This window comes from Procambarus clarkii, chromosome 24 (genome assembly GCF_040958095.1).
Source record: "Procambarus clarkii isolate CNS0578487 chromosome 24, FALCON_Pclarkii_2.0, whole genome shotgun sequence".
In the NCBI taxonomy this organism is placed as follows: domain Eukaryota; kingdom Metazoa; phylum Arthropoda; class Malacostraca; order Decapoda; family Cambaridae; genus Procambarus; species Procambarus clarkii.
Window position 1 is genome coordinate 404,913 of NC_091173.1, and position 15,946 is coordinate 420,858.

The window sequence follows — 15,946 nt, forward strand, 5'->3', positions numbered from 1 at the left end:
GTTACTTGATTACTCTCTTTTGTTTCTTGAGGTGTTGCCGTAATGTATTGACCTAATAACAAGGCCAAGGTTGCAGGTCCTGTTGACCCGTCTGGCCTTGGATTGGTCACACCTGCGTGCTCGGATTACACTGAAGAAGTTTAAATGATAAGTATTATGGTAATGAGCTCGGACTGAGCTCACAGCTCGGACCAGTGACCAGAAATACCAAAAAACAATAGTTAATTCCCCCTCTCCATAAAATATATCTGAACTTGTACTCATTGAGCACGTCTCGACAGACGAAGAAATAAGAAACGTCCAGCACCCAGACACAGGGTGCTGGAGGCCGACTTACCAGTGGGAGACTTGGGGATGAAGTTGAGGGTCCTGGTCTTGGAGCGGAGCATCTCGCCCGACCCATCTATCCAGACGTACATCACCTGACACTTGCCGTCAGGGATGGCCAGCCTCATGTACCTGTCCATCACCGTCTTGTTGGTGGTGCGGGAACTGATGAGTGACTCCCCCATGGTAGCTGCAGCGGCCTGTTGACCCACACACTCGTCACTCCACATCACCACTATTATACATTGTCAGTATACATTACTGTACATCACACAGTCCTCAAGTCACCCTCTAATGTTTTAAATAAATATTACAGATATTAATAATACCACGAAATAACTGAATATGATCAATATATTCTTACGGGAAGACGAGCTGAGAAAGACAACTTGAACCGTAAACTTGTACAATATATCACCCCTGAGAGAGCTGTGATGGGTCATATATCACCCCTGAGAGAGCTCTGATGGGTCATATATCACCCCTGAGAGAGCTGTGATGGGTCATATATCACCCCTGAGAGAGCTCTGATGGGTCATATATCACCCCTGAGAGAGCTCTGATGGGTCATATATCACCCCTGAGAGAGCTGTGATGGGTTATATATCACCCCTGAGAGAGCTCTGATGGGTCATATATCACCCCTGAGAGAGCTCTGATGGGTCATATATCATCCCTGAGAGAGCTCTGATGGGTCATATATCACCCCTGAGAGAGCTCTGATGGGTCATATATCATCCCTGAGAGAGCTCTGATGGGTCATATATCACCCCTGAGAGAGCTCTGATGGGCCATATATATCACCCCCTGAGAGAGCTGTGATGGGCCATATATCACCCCTGAGAGAGCTGTGATGGGCCATATATATCACCCCTGAGAGAGCTCTGATGGGTCATATATATCACCCCTGAGAGAGCTCTGATGGGTCACATATCACCCCTGAGAGAGCTCTGATGGGTCACATATCACCCCTGAGAGAGCTCTGATGGGTCACATATCACCCCTGAGAGAGCTCTGATGGGTCACATATCACCCCTGAGAGAGCTCTGATGGGCCATATATCACCCCTGAGAGAGCTCTGATGGGCCATATATCACCCCTGAGAGAGCTCTGATGGGCCATATATCACCCCTGAGAGAGCTGTGATGGGTCACATATCACCCCTGAGAGAGCTCTGATGGGTCACATATCACCCCTGAGAGAGCTCTGATGGGACATATATCACCCCTGAGAGAGCTGTGATGGGTCACATATCACCCATGAGAGAGCTCTGATGGGACACATATCACCCCTGAGAGAGCTGTGATGGGTCACATATCACCCCTGAGAGAGCTCTGATGGGTCACATATCACCCCTGAGAGAGCTCTGATGGGACATATATCACCCCTGAGAGAGCTCTGATGGGACATATATCACCCCTGAGAGAGCTCTGATGGGACACATATCACCCCTGAGAGAGCTCTGATGGGACATATATCACCCCTGAGAGAGCTGTGATGGGATAAACCCTACACTGAGACATTATGGACAGATGGGACATACAGACATACACAAAGCTACAGCAACTAGCTGGGATTAGTTTACTTCAGTCATCATTCAAAAGGATTTTAGATTAAAAAAAGATAGCTTCTGTACAAAACTGTTTGCAAGTGGATGCAAAGTCCAACACCTCAGAGAAGAGGCTCACGAGCATCTTGCTTTTAATTCCCTTCATATCACACGTGTTACAGTTGTCTGGACCAGTCACACGTGTTACAGCTGTCTGGAACAGTCACACGTGTTACAGCTGTCTGGAACAGTCACACGTGTTACAGCTGTCTGGAACAGTCACAATTGTTACAGCTGTCTGGAACAGTCACAAGTGTTACAGCTGTGTACTAAACGGTTTGGCAGGTCGTATTCCAGGGAAAATTAGGATTAAGAACTTGCCCGGAAAGCTACCATGTGTGCTAGTTAGTGGCTGTACAAGAATGTAAGAACTATTGTATATACACACACAAAAAAAAAGTCTCAAACAAGAGGCTGTTCTGGAAACCGGAACATGCCGGAGGGGTGACAGGGAGACTTCTGACGTGGATGAAAAGTTTTCTAACTGACAGACAGATGAGGGCAGCAATCAGAGACAATGTATCTGACTGGAGGAGTGTTACTAGCGGAGTACCACAGGGTTCAGTTCTTGCACCAGTAATGTTCATCGTCTACATAAACCATCTACCAGAAGGAATAAAGAATTATATGAACATGTTTGTGGATGATGGTGAGATACTGGGGCAGATGGGAGACGCAGACCATTGTAATGTCCTTCTAATTGATCTAGACAAAATAAGTGCTTGGAGCGTCAAGTGGCAATGTGAATAAGTGCTATGTTACGGATGTGAAATCTGAGATAAAAAAAAAACACAACTTACAAATTATGTGGAAAGGCATTACAGAAGTGTAATAAAGAACTAGACCTCGGGGGTGGTTTAGGATAGTAAGGTGTCGCCAGAGGAACACATGAAGAACATTGTGAGAGGAGCGTATGATCCGCTTTCCAACTTCAGACTTGTTTTTAATTATATGGATGATGAAATACTAAAGAAACTGTTCATGACTTTAGTGAGACCAAAACTGGAATATGCAGCAGTTGTGTGGTGCCCAACTCTCAAGGGGCAGCAGTTGTGTGGCGCCCAACTCTCAAGGGGCAGCAGTTGTGTGGCGCCCAACTCTCAAGGGGCAGCAGTTGTGTGGTGCCCAACTCTCAAGGGGCAGCAGTTGTGTGGTGCCCAACTCTCAAGGGGCAGCAGTTGTGTGGCGCCCAACTCTCATGGGGCAGCAGTTGTGTGGCGCCCAACTCTCATGGGGAACATCAATATACTGGAAGAGGTGCAGCAACACGCTACACAATGGCTCCCGGGACTAAAGAACAAGAGTTATGAGGAGGAATTAGAGGCGTTAAACATGCCACAACTAGAAAATAGAAGAAAGAGGTGATATAATCACCACTTACAAAATACTCACAAGAATCGACCAAACTGACAAAGAGGAGTTCCTGAAACAAGCAAACTTCACAAACAAGACGACACAGATTCAAGCTAAGGAAACAAAGGTGCCGAAAAAATATTAGTAAGTGTTCTTTTGTATAGAGAGTGGAAGACGGTTGGGACAGGCAAGTGCAAAGGTGGTTTCTTCAACCGTCAGTAGTTTGAGAGTGTTATACGACAAAGAGTACTGGGAAGACGGGACACCACCAGCGTAGCTCTTATCCTGTAACTACATTTAGGTAATTATATACAAGGTAGACACAGCAGCGGTGTTCAAAGCTAGACTCATGGGTGACACTCTAGCTGGCTCATGGGTGACACTCTAGCTGGCTCATGGGTGACACTCTACCTGGCTCATGGGTGACACTCTACCTGGCTCATGGGTGACACTCTAGCTGGCTCATGGGTGACACTCTAGCTGGCTCATGGGTGACACTCTAGCTGACTCATGGGTGACACTCTAGCTGGCTCATGGGTGACACTCTAGCTGACTCATGGGTGACACTCTAGCTGGCTCATGGGTGACACTCTAGCTGGCTCATGGGTGACACTCTAGCTGGCTCATGGGTGACACTCTAGCTGGCTCATGGGTGACACTCTAGCTGACTCATGGGTGACACTCTAGCTGGCTCATGGGTGACACTCTAGCTGGCTCATGGGTGACACTCTAGCTGGCTCAGGGGTGACACTCTAGCTGGCTCAGGGGTGACACTCTAGCTGGCTCAGGGGTGACACACCAGCTGGCTCAGGGGTGACACACACACCAGCTGGCTCAGGGGTGACACACACCAGCTGGCTCAGGATGACACACACACCAGCTGGCTCAGGGGTGACACACACACCAGCTGGCTCAGGGGTGACACACACACCAGCTGGCTCAGGGGTGACACACACACCAGCTGGCTCAGGGGTGACACACACCAGCTGGCTCAGGGGTGACACATACACCAGCTGGCTCAGGGGTGACACACACCAGCTGGCTCAGGGGTGACACACACCAGCTGGCTCAGGGGTGACACACACACCAGCTGGCTCAGGGGTGACACACACACACCAACTCGCTCAGGGGTGACACACCAGCTGGCTCAGGGGTGACATACCAGCTGGCTCAGGGGTGACACACACACCAGCTGGCTCAGGGGTGACACACCAGCTGGCTCAGGGGTGACACACCAGCTGGCTCAGGGGTGACACACCAGCTGGCTCAGGGGTGACACACCAGCTGGCTCAGGGGTGACACACACACACCAGCTGGCTCAGGGGTGACACACACTGTAACACCCAGGACCTCCCCCCCCCCCTTAGAGTTCACACCCAGGGAAGCCTTCTCCAAGAGGTCAGCCCAGATGACCTCCGGTTTATCTTGTATATTGATTAAAAATTCCTGGGTTAGTCTTAGTCAGCAGAGTTTCAAGTATGTAATATTTCATGCAAGGAAATTAGACTCCAGATTCTTATGTGTAAACATCCCTGGATCTCCCCCTTTTGGCCAGGTCAGAGGTCAGTCACACATGTAATTAATAACCCCTCTCTTGAAGAGTGTAGGGTGAATGTCAAACAAGCTTTTTGAAATATTTCTTGAGTGTTTGTACACTTTTGGTGGGTAGCAACAGCAGATCTCCCCCTCCCCCCTGTGGGGGTTGTATATAGATGGCCTGTAGGAACATAGGAGGGGAGAGTGCGATACACCGGGATCGAGAACGGGTCTGTGAAGAACATCTCAGCCCGGGAGAGACAGAGGTCTTAAGGTAATGTGTGTGATCTCTGAGTTTTTGTTCCATGTCCAAATTTCTTAACTTTTTGCCAGTGTTAGGATAGGATTTATAATTGGTGATTGACATAATTTTGGTCTCAATAAACTCGTTAAATTTCCCGTCTGTGTCAATTGTTGAATCCCCTTAGCCTTTTGGATATAGTGGCTGACAACCGTTTTCTTAATTAATGACAGTCATAGAAAGTACTCTCCTAGTCAAGCAATGTTTCTTGCCTCGTTGCTTGATATAGTTTCAATGGTCAAAGGCAGATGGTGGCAGCGTATTTAATCCTTGTGTTAGCATTTCCTTATTGGCAGTGTACCTTTGGTTCCGGTGTAACCATCATATGTCAGCTCATAACAGTGTTATCAAGTGCAACCGATGAGGAAGTGTTACTCAGGATAAGTAGTGTTCCATTATAGTGGTACATTTTAGGGGGGTGTTACAATAGAGTGGTGTTACAATGGTGCTAGCGGTGGTCCAATAAATTGTGGGTGTGTTCACACTTTATTGGAGTCCTGCGCGCCGGCGGCTGCTCAGTTGGCCACGTCGTTGTTTGTTAGTTTAGGCGGGCTCGCGATTTCGTTGCTCGGGGCCACACGTATTTTAAGTGTTATGATTAGTGCGACATACGGGAAACTAGAGAAAGTTTGGGGTATGCGCTCCGCTCTGAAATCTATGGACAGAAATTAGTTCTCGTTTCTCTGCATAGCTTCCAGGGGTGTACAACCCAGTTTTAGGTTGTACAGCAATCTGTTCGGCAGGTTGTCTGGGAAATTGTCAGTGAAGGACGCTTACTGATACATTTCTGAGGTACATGGAGTTGCCTCGAGTTCTAGATCTTAACGATAAGGCCGCAGACGGTGCTTCGTCACCTAGAGTGTAGCTGAGTTATCATCATAGAGGGGGTCATGTTGGCAGCGAGACTGACCTCAAACATTCTGGTCGTGAATTGTGTCTTAGGAAGGACGGCTGCTAGTGTTGGATGTTTTTCCCCAAGGGCGGGTCAGACGTAGTTAGCAGGCGTAGCTTACCGAGGAACAATCGTAGTTTTAATCACCACGAGAGTAGTCTTACAATTAGTTAAGGGAATTCATAATTATACTATAACTTTTTGTTTTATTATTTTACTCTGATTTTTTTATAAGTGTAAGGAATTTCAGTGTCGATAAGGTTGTATGTGCACCTGCCGCCTCATGTGTGCACATATGTGTACATGTGTTTCTCATGCGACGATCTGAGAGATTGTTTATACTAAGTTATCAACACCTGTTTCATCTTGGGCGCGCGGTCATAACTCTCGTCCACTCAGGAAGGGTACTGTCCTATGTCCCTTCGTCTTTCTGTAGACGCTCCGCGCGGTGTATATTGTGTTTACAGCGAGTGTGCGTTTGTTGTGATTTACTTTTTAATGTTCATTCGTTACATAGAACATTGTGTTAAATTTTCAAGTTAATATGACGCTTGGTGACAAAGTTACAGATATTGTGTTATTTTGTGAAATTATATCTTTATTGGCAATTTGTTTGATTTTATATGTCCACTCAGATGTTATCAGAATGGAAGGGGTTCAAAATAGGGTTGCAATCCCCCTCTATTACTTCTCAGTTCCTGCCCCAAATTCCCTACACCTACCCCACCCACTTCCCTCCCACCCTACCCGCCCATGTTCCCTCCACCCACTCTGCTCCACTTCCTCACACCGTCCCCACCATCCCCACTCAAGGTCACTCCACCCACACCTTGCTTGCTCAGCACCTCCCCTCTCAGTATTGTCCCACTCCACCCGTCCACCCTCACCCTCCTTCCCCTCAGTTTCCACCCCTCCCGCCCCACCCCGAGTCGGTGTCACTCCTCCACGCGCCCTCCACTCTCCCTCCACTTCCACCCTCCCCGCCCTGCGCCCAGTCCCTCAACCCCCCACCAGCCCTCCCCGCCTCCCTCATACCTCCTGTCATACCCTCCCCCTCCAACATTCCCCACCCCCACCCTACTTCCCCCGCCCATCCCCCCAGTGTTGCCTCCCCGGGAGTAGTTTGTACTTGTGGTAAGATTTCTTACACATTAAGTAGTATTAGTAAGGAGAAGTGTTGGACCTGTCATGGAAAAGGTCATTTTAGGAAAGCGTGTACGAGTGTTCGGCTTAAGGAAGTGCCGTCACCAGATTACTTTAAGGATGGTCGCCCTACTTTTGATGTCAAGGTTGAGGGTGAGATTTTGATTGCGTTCTTGGACACGGGTAGCCAAGCAACACTCATTAAGAGTTCAGCCTTCAGCAAATTCAAACAAGCACGGCTTAAACGTTGTTATAAACAGCTCACAGCAGTTAATGGGGGACAAATTGACATCTTGGGTCAAGCCACTGTTAATTTTGAAATAGGTCATGATGAGTCGTACCCTCACACTTGTACAGTGGTTCAGAATCTTGCTTATCCGGGTGATATCTTGATTGGCATGGATTTCTTACACAGGTTTTCATATTCTCTGTCTGCTGAGAAAGGGGCGAGACATTGCCGGTTGAAATTAGGAACTGTATCCTATCCGGTGACATTGACTGACCATCCCCCGGTTGTAGCTTCCATCCAGCGGAAGCAGAAACATCATGCCAATTACGCGAAATTTTTGTTTCAGTCTCTTCCAGACAATAATACGAAGTCGTGTATTTTACATGCTTTTGACAAGCAGACTTGCCCTCCACGATCATTTAGGTTCCTTAGGGTGGCCGTGGGTCGTCATATCCAGCCTGGTACTACCCTTCTGGTGGCTGGCAGGTTTGATAAACTATTAATTCCCCACCACTTAATTATTGTCCTGGACAAAGGTGCCCTCATACCCGTAGTCAATCTCTCACACAAGACCTACCGCTTCAGAGTGGGTGATCGAGTGTCTCAGGGTATTATCTTAGAGGAGACATCGATCTTTCAAGCTGATCCATCGGAAACAATTACAGACACTAAGCAATGTGGCGCTCTTAATGTTAGAGACACTAGTAAGACTCCTAGGCACAGCACAACGGTGCTCACGCCACCTTGCGATACCAACGATTTGAATAAATTAATATCAGCACTAGACTTACAGCACATTCCACAGTTAGAGAGGAAACGGGTGCGGGAAGTTTTGCGGATGTTCCCCAAATTATTTGCAACGGACGACGATCAAATTGGGTTGTTAGACAGAATTGAGCACACCATTCCAACATGTGATCACGAGCCCGTGTATACGAGACAGTGGAGGCTCCCGGAACAGGCTAAGAAAACTATCAGAGAGGAGTGTCAGAAGATGTTAAGACAGGGAGTTATAGAACCAAGCACTTCACCATGGCTGTCTCCGGTGGTGCTGGTGCGCAAACCGGATGGTAGTTACCGGTTTTGTGTCGACTATCGGAAGGTTAATGAAATAACAAAGGGGGACGTGTACCCCTTACCTCGGATTCAGGAAATTATAGATCAGTTCGCGGCAGCCAAGTATTTCTCCACTCTGGATGCTAAGTCAGCATATTGGGCTATTCCAGTTGCAGTTAAGGACCGTGAGAAAACAGCATTCTCTGATGGGGTTCACCAGTTTCAGTTTAAGCGCATGCCTTTTGGGCTCAAGACAGCCCCTTCCTCATTTCAGAGGGCTATTAACTACATCCTCAGCCCTGTGCTAGGTAGGCATTCATTAGCATACCTGGATGACGTGGTTATCTACTCTAGGTCGTTTGATGAGCACCTGCGGGACTTGACTGAGACACTGTCATTGTTAGACAAGGCAGGCTTCAAATTGAATATCCAAAAATGCACCCTGGCATCTCAGAAATTCAAATTTCTGGGGTTCCAGGTGAGCACAGATGGCATCCGCCCTGACCCAGACTCATGCCGCGCCATTGTTGAGATGCCCAGGCCTAGGTCAGCAAGGGATGTGCGCCGGTTTCTGGGAGTAGCCGGATACTTCCGCCGCCATATTGAGGGATTTGCTAGTATAACAGCGCCTTTAACTGACCTTGTAAAGAAGAATGCTAAATTTATGTGGACCTCAGAACACGATGAGGCTTATACTAGGCTCAAAAGTCAATTAATTACCGCCCCAGTATTAGCTGTGCCTGACTTTGATAAGGAGTGGGAGGTGCATACAGACGCTAGTGGTATTGCCATAGGAGGGTGCTTAATGCAGCGTGATTCAGAGAACCATCCTCACCCTGTGGCGTATTTCAGCAGAAAAGTGAAGGGACCTGAAGTTAGATACTCAGCAACAGACAAGGAAGCACTTGCCGTGGTTGAAAGTGTTCGTTATTTTGAGCCTTACCTATTCCAACGTCATTTTGTTATTTTCACAGATCACAGGGCTCTCACATATATATTTAAAAAGAAAACAAAGTGTCCCCGGATGTCCCGTTGGTCTCATGAGTTGTCAGCTCACTCGTTTCAGATCCTTTATAAGCCTGGACCATCTCACGTTGTGCCAGACACGTTGAGTAGGAACGTCGCGTCAGTTAACGTAAATGTCAACATTGAAACTATTGCAAGTGATAAAATGAGAGAATTTCAAATGGGAGAACAGCGATGGAAGGAAATAATTGAATATTTGGAGGGTGGTAAATGCCCTATGAAGAAAGGTAACTTTCCCCTGCAGCATTTTGACCTGCAGAAGGGTGTCCTATATTATGTTAACGACATGAAAGATCGTGCGGTTTACCAGTTAGTCATCCCCGACGTGTTAAGATCATCAGCCGTGAAACTTGCACATGCATCTAAGATCGCTGGTCACCCTGGGGTCTTTAAGACCTATATGAGAGCTAAAACTTTATTCTATTTTCCTAGTATGTTATCTTATATAACTAAGTTTGTTAGATCGTGTCCGAATTGTCAAAGGAGAAAAGGTACCCCTAAGGTACAGGCGCCACTACAAGAGTTCCCTGACATTTTTGAGCCTTTAGATCGAGTGGGAGCGGATTTGATTGATTTACATAGTAGTCATTCTGGTAATCGCTACGTGTTGGTGCTAGTGGACCATCTGTCCCGGTTCACTACCTTGGTTGCTCTTCCTCGTAAGGACCCCCAGACGGTTGCAGACGCTTTCTTAAGTAAATTTGTCACTGTGTTTGGACCGCCTAAAGTATTAGTATCTGACAGAGGTCAAGAGTTCGTTGGTAACACTTTTAAAGAGGTTTGTAAAATTTTAGAAACAACAACAGCCCTCACGACTGCTTACCATCCGCAAGCAAACGGTATGACTGAAAGAACAAATCGTACAATTAAGGATATGCTAGCAATTCTTGCAGAGAAAGATGCTGCCACCTGGGATGAACAACTCCCCTATGTTCAACTAGCCTTGAACACTGCCATTCATCAGTCAATTAACACACAACCACTGCTGCTTTTCACGGGGCGCTCATGTTACTTCCCATCAGGTCTGCTTAACAGACACGAGGCTGTGTACGGTGAGGATTATCCTTCAGAAATCCTCTCTAAAATGAGAAATGCTTGGAGGATTGCTGCTGAGGCTTCTAAGACAGCGAGGAGCCGGTATGCGCACTATTATGATAAGAAGGTTCAACCATTGACACTTAGAGAGGGAAGCTTGGTTATGAGGTTAAATGAAAAGGCTCCTGCCAATCAAAGTAGGAAGCTAGCACCTAGATGGCGTGGACCATATAGAGTAATTAAGAAGCTTGGACCAGTTAATTTTCTGATCAGGGGAATCTTTGATGACCAGGGTGACACAACTATTCATGTCAACAAATTAAAGTGTTACGTTGCCAGGGAGGAACTGGAACTGCCTTCAGCGATTCCCATTCCTGACCCTTCTGAGTTGACTGACCCAGCTGGGCGTGCCCAGGATGGAGAGGAGGACCTTCTGTCAACTCTCATTGGTACCCAGGGTCAGCCTTGTCACCCTATGTTAACGAGGTCACGGGCGAGGCAGGGAGAGTTTCAGTAAGCTGTCTCGTCCCTTAGTAGTTGTTTGTTTTAGCAGAGTTTTTAAACTGGCAATTGTTTTGAGATTTTGTCATGGAATGTATTCAGAGAACATGCCTTACCTACCCTTGGGCTGTACCCTGTCACCAAAGCCCAGGGGAGAGTCCTTGCTTCCGCCAGTCGGAGTGTTATCCTGTCTTCCCCAGGTCTGCTTGTCCACACCGCTCTGTCCCCGGTACCAGCTACTCGTGAACCGACATTGAGGCCAGAGGAGTCACCCCCTCTGGTACAGTGGAGAGGGGGTTACGTTACACCCCACCCCCTCCCAACACTCCCGGTAACCCCCACCACTCGGTTACCTGGGACGGTGATAATGACACCATTCACCCGGCCGACACCTCCCACCACACGAGGTTGTCCAAGCCAGAGTTCCTGCCAGCAGAGCACAGCTGTCCAGACGTCAACGTACCATGGTGGGCCCCAGTCTTGCAGTTCATCATCAGAGGCACCCACCTGCCTGCTGCGACACACCGTGCAGGCACACCGGAAGTGGAGGCGCGAGGTCAACAAGCGTGTATGCCAGCAGCAGTCACCTACCAGTTCCCCCTCGTCCTTGGGGATGCCACATCACTGACTCCACCAAGATGCGCAACGAGGCGGTCACATTCCAACGGCACCTCCCTACTGAGTGTGCTTGACTCGCCAATAGGGTGCACGTTTCGCACCATCGGCCCAAGGTCAGGCACATTAGGGCATGCGCGATAAGGCGTACCGGCTCAGTAGAATGTGACACAAGCAACGCCTGTGTAGTGATGGGCCCCAGGAGCTGAAGTCGGGATCCACCTGGCCTGCCGCCACGCCACCCACGCCCCAACACCTGCACCTGCTTACTTCTGTTGCAAGACATCGTCGACGTCACACTCTCTGCCCTGCTGTCACGACTCCTGCTATGTAGCTGATGTCACTCATCATCGACCGTCAGCTTCAAGCAACTGGAGGTGAGATGTGCCTCCATACATCTCTCCTAACACCGTTCACTTGTGACCGGCCAAGTCCCCGGCCGCTGTCACTTGCCGCTGCTCTTCACACCACCACCTTCGAGCAGTTTGATAGCTTGACGAGGAGTCTGTTACCAGTAGACTCGCTCTGTCACCAGACGTACCCCCAGAGCTGTTACAAGAAGATCTTAGGGTATATGCAGGCATCATCGACGGGCAGACGCTGGACCAACATCAGGTCTTCTACATCAGGTCTTCTACATCAGGTCTCCAACATCGTCACCAACATCAGGTCTCCAACATCACGTCACCAACATCAGGTCACCAACATCAGGTCTTCTACATCAGGTCTCCAACATCGTCACCAACATCACGTCACCAACATCACGTCTCCAGCATCACGTCACCAACATCGGGTCTCCAACATCAGGCCACCTCGCGAGAGTATAACGGATGCACGATAGAAAACGCGTATATAAACACGAACATTAATGTGTCAAGATTTACGAATGATGGTTCAGAGAAATGACTCTATTATTAACGGTGTCAAATAGTCTTGTCTAATTGGGTTAAAAGTGTAACATTTATGGGGATGTAAAGTAACTAGGCCTAGAAAAAGTGGTCATAGACAGTGTTCTTAGCTAGATGACTTCGGTCTCTAGCACAAACTTTATCTTGAAATTTATTTTGTTTCATGTATGTGTCTATTTTATTTTGTTTCATGTATGTATCTATGAGATAAGTCTGTCCTGGTGATGAGTGTCCAGGTTCCCTATTTGGTACCAGTGTATGGGTACATAATTTTTTTTTATATTTGCATGCCTTTATGTTTCATTAAAATGTTGTAATGTTAAGTAATGTTTCTGTTGTGGTAAGAGGTAGTCTTACTATCAGAGTGTGCAGGGTGCATGGAGATTGACCCTGGCACTATTGTCTTGTGCGGTATATGGATTGGCCCACAAGTATTCTGTTAACGTACGGTTCTATTGATGAGTCTTCATGTCTATTATTGTATTTTTACCATGTTTTATAACTTGTATAACTCATAGGTTTGACTGTGGGTCATGAGGTACCCAGCAGATGTTTGGGGTATGCCCACTTAGGTATAATGTTTCCTGGTATTTTTAATTACTTAGATTTAAATGTTAGAGTAGGAGTATTACTTATATATATATTTTTTTTTTCTCATGTTGCTGATCATTTTTTTTGTATGTTTTGTTCTTCTGACCTTCTGAGGAAGACTTGCTAGCCTGCCTACTGTGCAGGCAGGATATGTCATTGTTTCATAGTATTCATTATAGCCATATGTATTGTCACTCAGGGTTGTATTATGTAGCCTTGTGTTATTCCTTGTATTTTGACATTATATTACTTTTAGTTACTTGTAATTTTCCGGTTCCATTAGGAATTTTTTTATGTCATGCTAGTCTTAAGGCGATTTTTTGTTTTGGTCTTCCAGCCTTCTGAGGGAGCCTTGCTGGACTGCCCGGGTGCAGTCGGGATTTGCATTTTTTTTTTTCATTGACATACCTTATTGTCATATTAGGATATCGGAATGGTATCATGTGTGACGGTATCATTGCTTGTACTTTTGCCAAGGTATTTTTTTTGTACTTTTGTTTCTTTCATTATACATTTATGTTTTGTTCTCTCTGTTGTGTACTGTATAATGTACTTTGCTTCATGTTAATTTAGTTAGCTTACTTTTATCATTATGTCACTGGCAATTTTTTTTTTCTTTTAGGGTTAGTTGTGGTATTTTGGATGAGTTAGGATAAGACAAAATTGGGCTTAATTATCATACACCCGATTTTGTCTTAACTCCGGGGAAAGGGAGCTGTAACACCCAGGACCTCCCCCCCCCCCCCTTAGAGTTCACACCCAGGGAAGCCTTCTCCAAGAGGTCAGCCCAGATGACCTCCGGTTTATCTTGTATATTGATTAAAAATTCCTGGGTTAGTCTTAGTCAGCAGAGTTTCAAGTATGTAATATTTCATGCAAGGAAATTAGACTCCAGATTCTTATGTGTAAACATCCCTGGATCTCCCCCTTTTGGCCAGGTCAGAGGTCAGTCACATGTAATTAATAACCCCTCTCTTGAAGAGTGTAGGGTGAATGTCAAACAAGCTTTTTGAAATATTTCTTGAGTGTTTGTACACTTTTGGTGGGTAGCAACAGCAGATCTCCCCCTCCCCCCTGTGGGGGTTGTATATAGATGGCCTGTAGGAACATAGGAGGGGAGAGTGCGATACACCGGGATCGAGAACGGGTCTGTGAAGAACATCTCAGCCCGGGAGAGACAGAGGTCTTAAGGTAATGTGTGTGATCTCTGAGTTTTTGTTCCATGTCCAAATTTCTTAACTTTTTGCCAGTGTTAGGATAGGATTTATAATTGGTGATTGACATAATTTTGGTCTCAATAAACTCGTTAAATTTCCCGTCTGTGTCAATTGTTGAATCCCCTTAGCCTTTTGGATATAGTGGCTGACAACCGTTTTCTTAATTAATGACAGTCATAGAAAGTACTCTCCTAGTCAAGCAATGTTTCTTGCCTCGTTGCTTGATATAGTTTCAATGGTCAAAGGCAGATGGTGGCAGCGTATTTAATCCTTGTGTTAGCATTTCCTTATTGGCAGTGTACCTTTGGTTCCGGTGTAACCATCATATGTCAGCTCATAACAGTGTTATCAAGTGCAACCGATGAGGAAGTGTTACTCAGGATAAGTAGTGTTCCATTATAGTGGTACATTTTAGGGGGGTGTTACAATAGAGTGGTGTTACAACACCAGCTGGCTCAGGGGTGACACACACACACCAGCTGGCTCAGGGGTGACACACACACACCAGCTGGCTCAGGGGTGACACACACCAGCTGGCTCAGGGGTGACACACACACCAGCTGGCTCAGGGGTGACACACACACCAACTCGCTCAGGGGTGACACACCAGCTGGCTCAGGGGTGACACACCAGCTGGCTCAGGGGTGACACACACATACCAGCTGGCTCAGGGGTGACACACACACCAGCTGGCTCAGGGGTGACACACACACCAGCTGGCTCAGGGGTGACACACCAGCTGGCTCAGGGGTGACACACACACACCAGCTGGCTCAGGGGTGACACACACACACCAGCTGGCTCAGGGGTGACACACACCAGCTGGATCAGGGGTGACACACACACCAGCTGGCTCAGGGGTGACACACACACCAACTCGCTCAGGGGTGACACACCAGCTGGCTCAGGGGTGACACACCAGCTGGCTCAGGGGTGACACACACACACCAGCTGGCTCAGGGGTGACACACACACCAGCTGGCTCAGGGGTGACACACACACCAGCTGGCTCAGGGGTGACACACCAGCTGGCTCAGGGGTGACACACACACCAGCTGGCTCAGGGGTGACACACCAGCTGGCTCAGGGGTGACACACACCAGCTGGCTCAGGGGTGACACACCAGCTGGCTCAGGGGTGACACACACACCAGCTGGCTCAGAAGTGACACACACACCAGCTGGCTCAGGGGTGACACACACCAGCTGGCTCAGGGGTGACACACACCAGCTGGCTCAGGGGTGACACACACACTAGCTGGCTCAGGGGTGACATACACCAGCTGGCTCAGGGGTGACACACACACCAGCTGGCTCAGGGGTGACACACCAGCTGGCTCAGGGGTGACACACACACCAGCTGGCTCAGGGGTGACACACACACCAGCTGGCTCAGGGGTGACACACACACCAGCTGGCTCAGGGGTGACACACACCAGCTGGCTCAGGGGTGACACACCAGCTGGCTCAGGGGTGACACACACCAGCTGGGTCAGGGGTGACACACACACCAGCTGGCTCAGGGGTGACATACACACCAGCTGGCTCAGGGGTGACACACACACCAGCTGGCTCAGGGGTGACACACACCAGCTGGCTCAGGAGTGA

At 47.9% G+C, this 15,946-nt stretch overlaps 1 protein-coding gene across 1 annotated transcript in view; it reads right to left on the reverse strand.

Annotated features, from left to right (window-relative positions):
• Positions 1-15,946, reverse strand: part of LOC138368149 (glutamine synthetase-like) — a 49,651-nt gene that overhangs the window by 23,501 nt on the left and 10,204 nt on the right. Inside the window, exon 2 of the mRNA XM_069330450.1 lies at positions 338-527. Within this exon, the coding sequence (XP_069186551.1) occupies positions 338-512 (175 nt within the window). The 5' untranslated portion in view covers positions 513-527. The remainder of the gene's footprint in view (positions 1-337; positions 528-15,946) is intronic.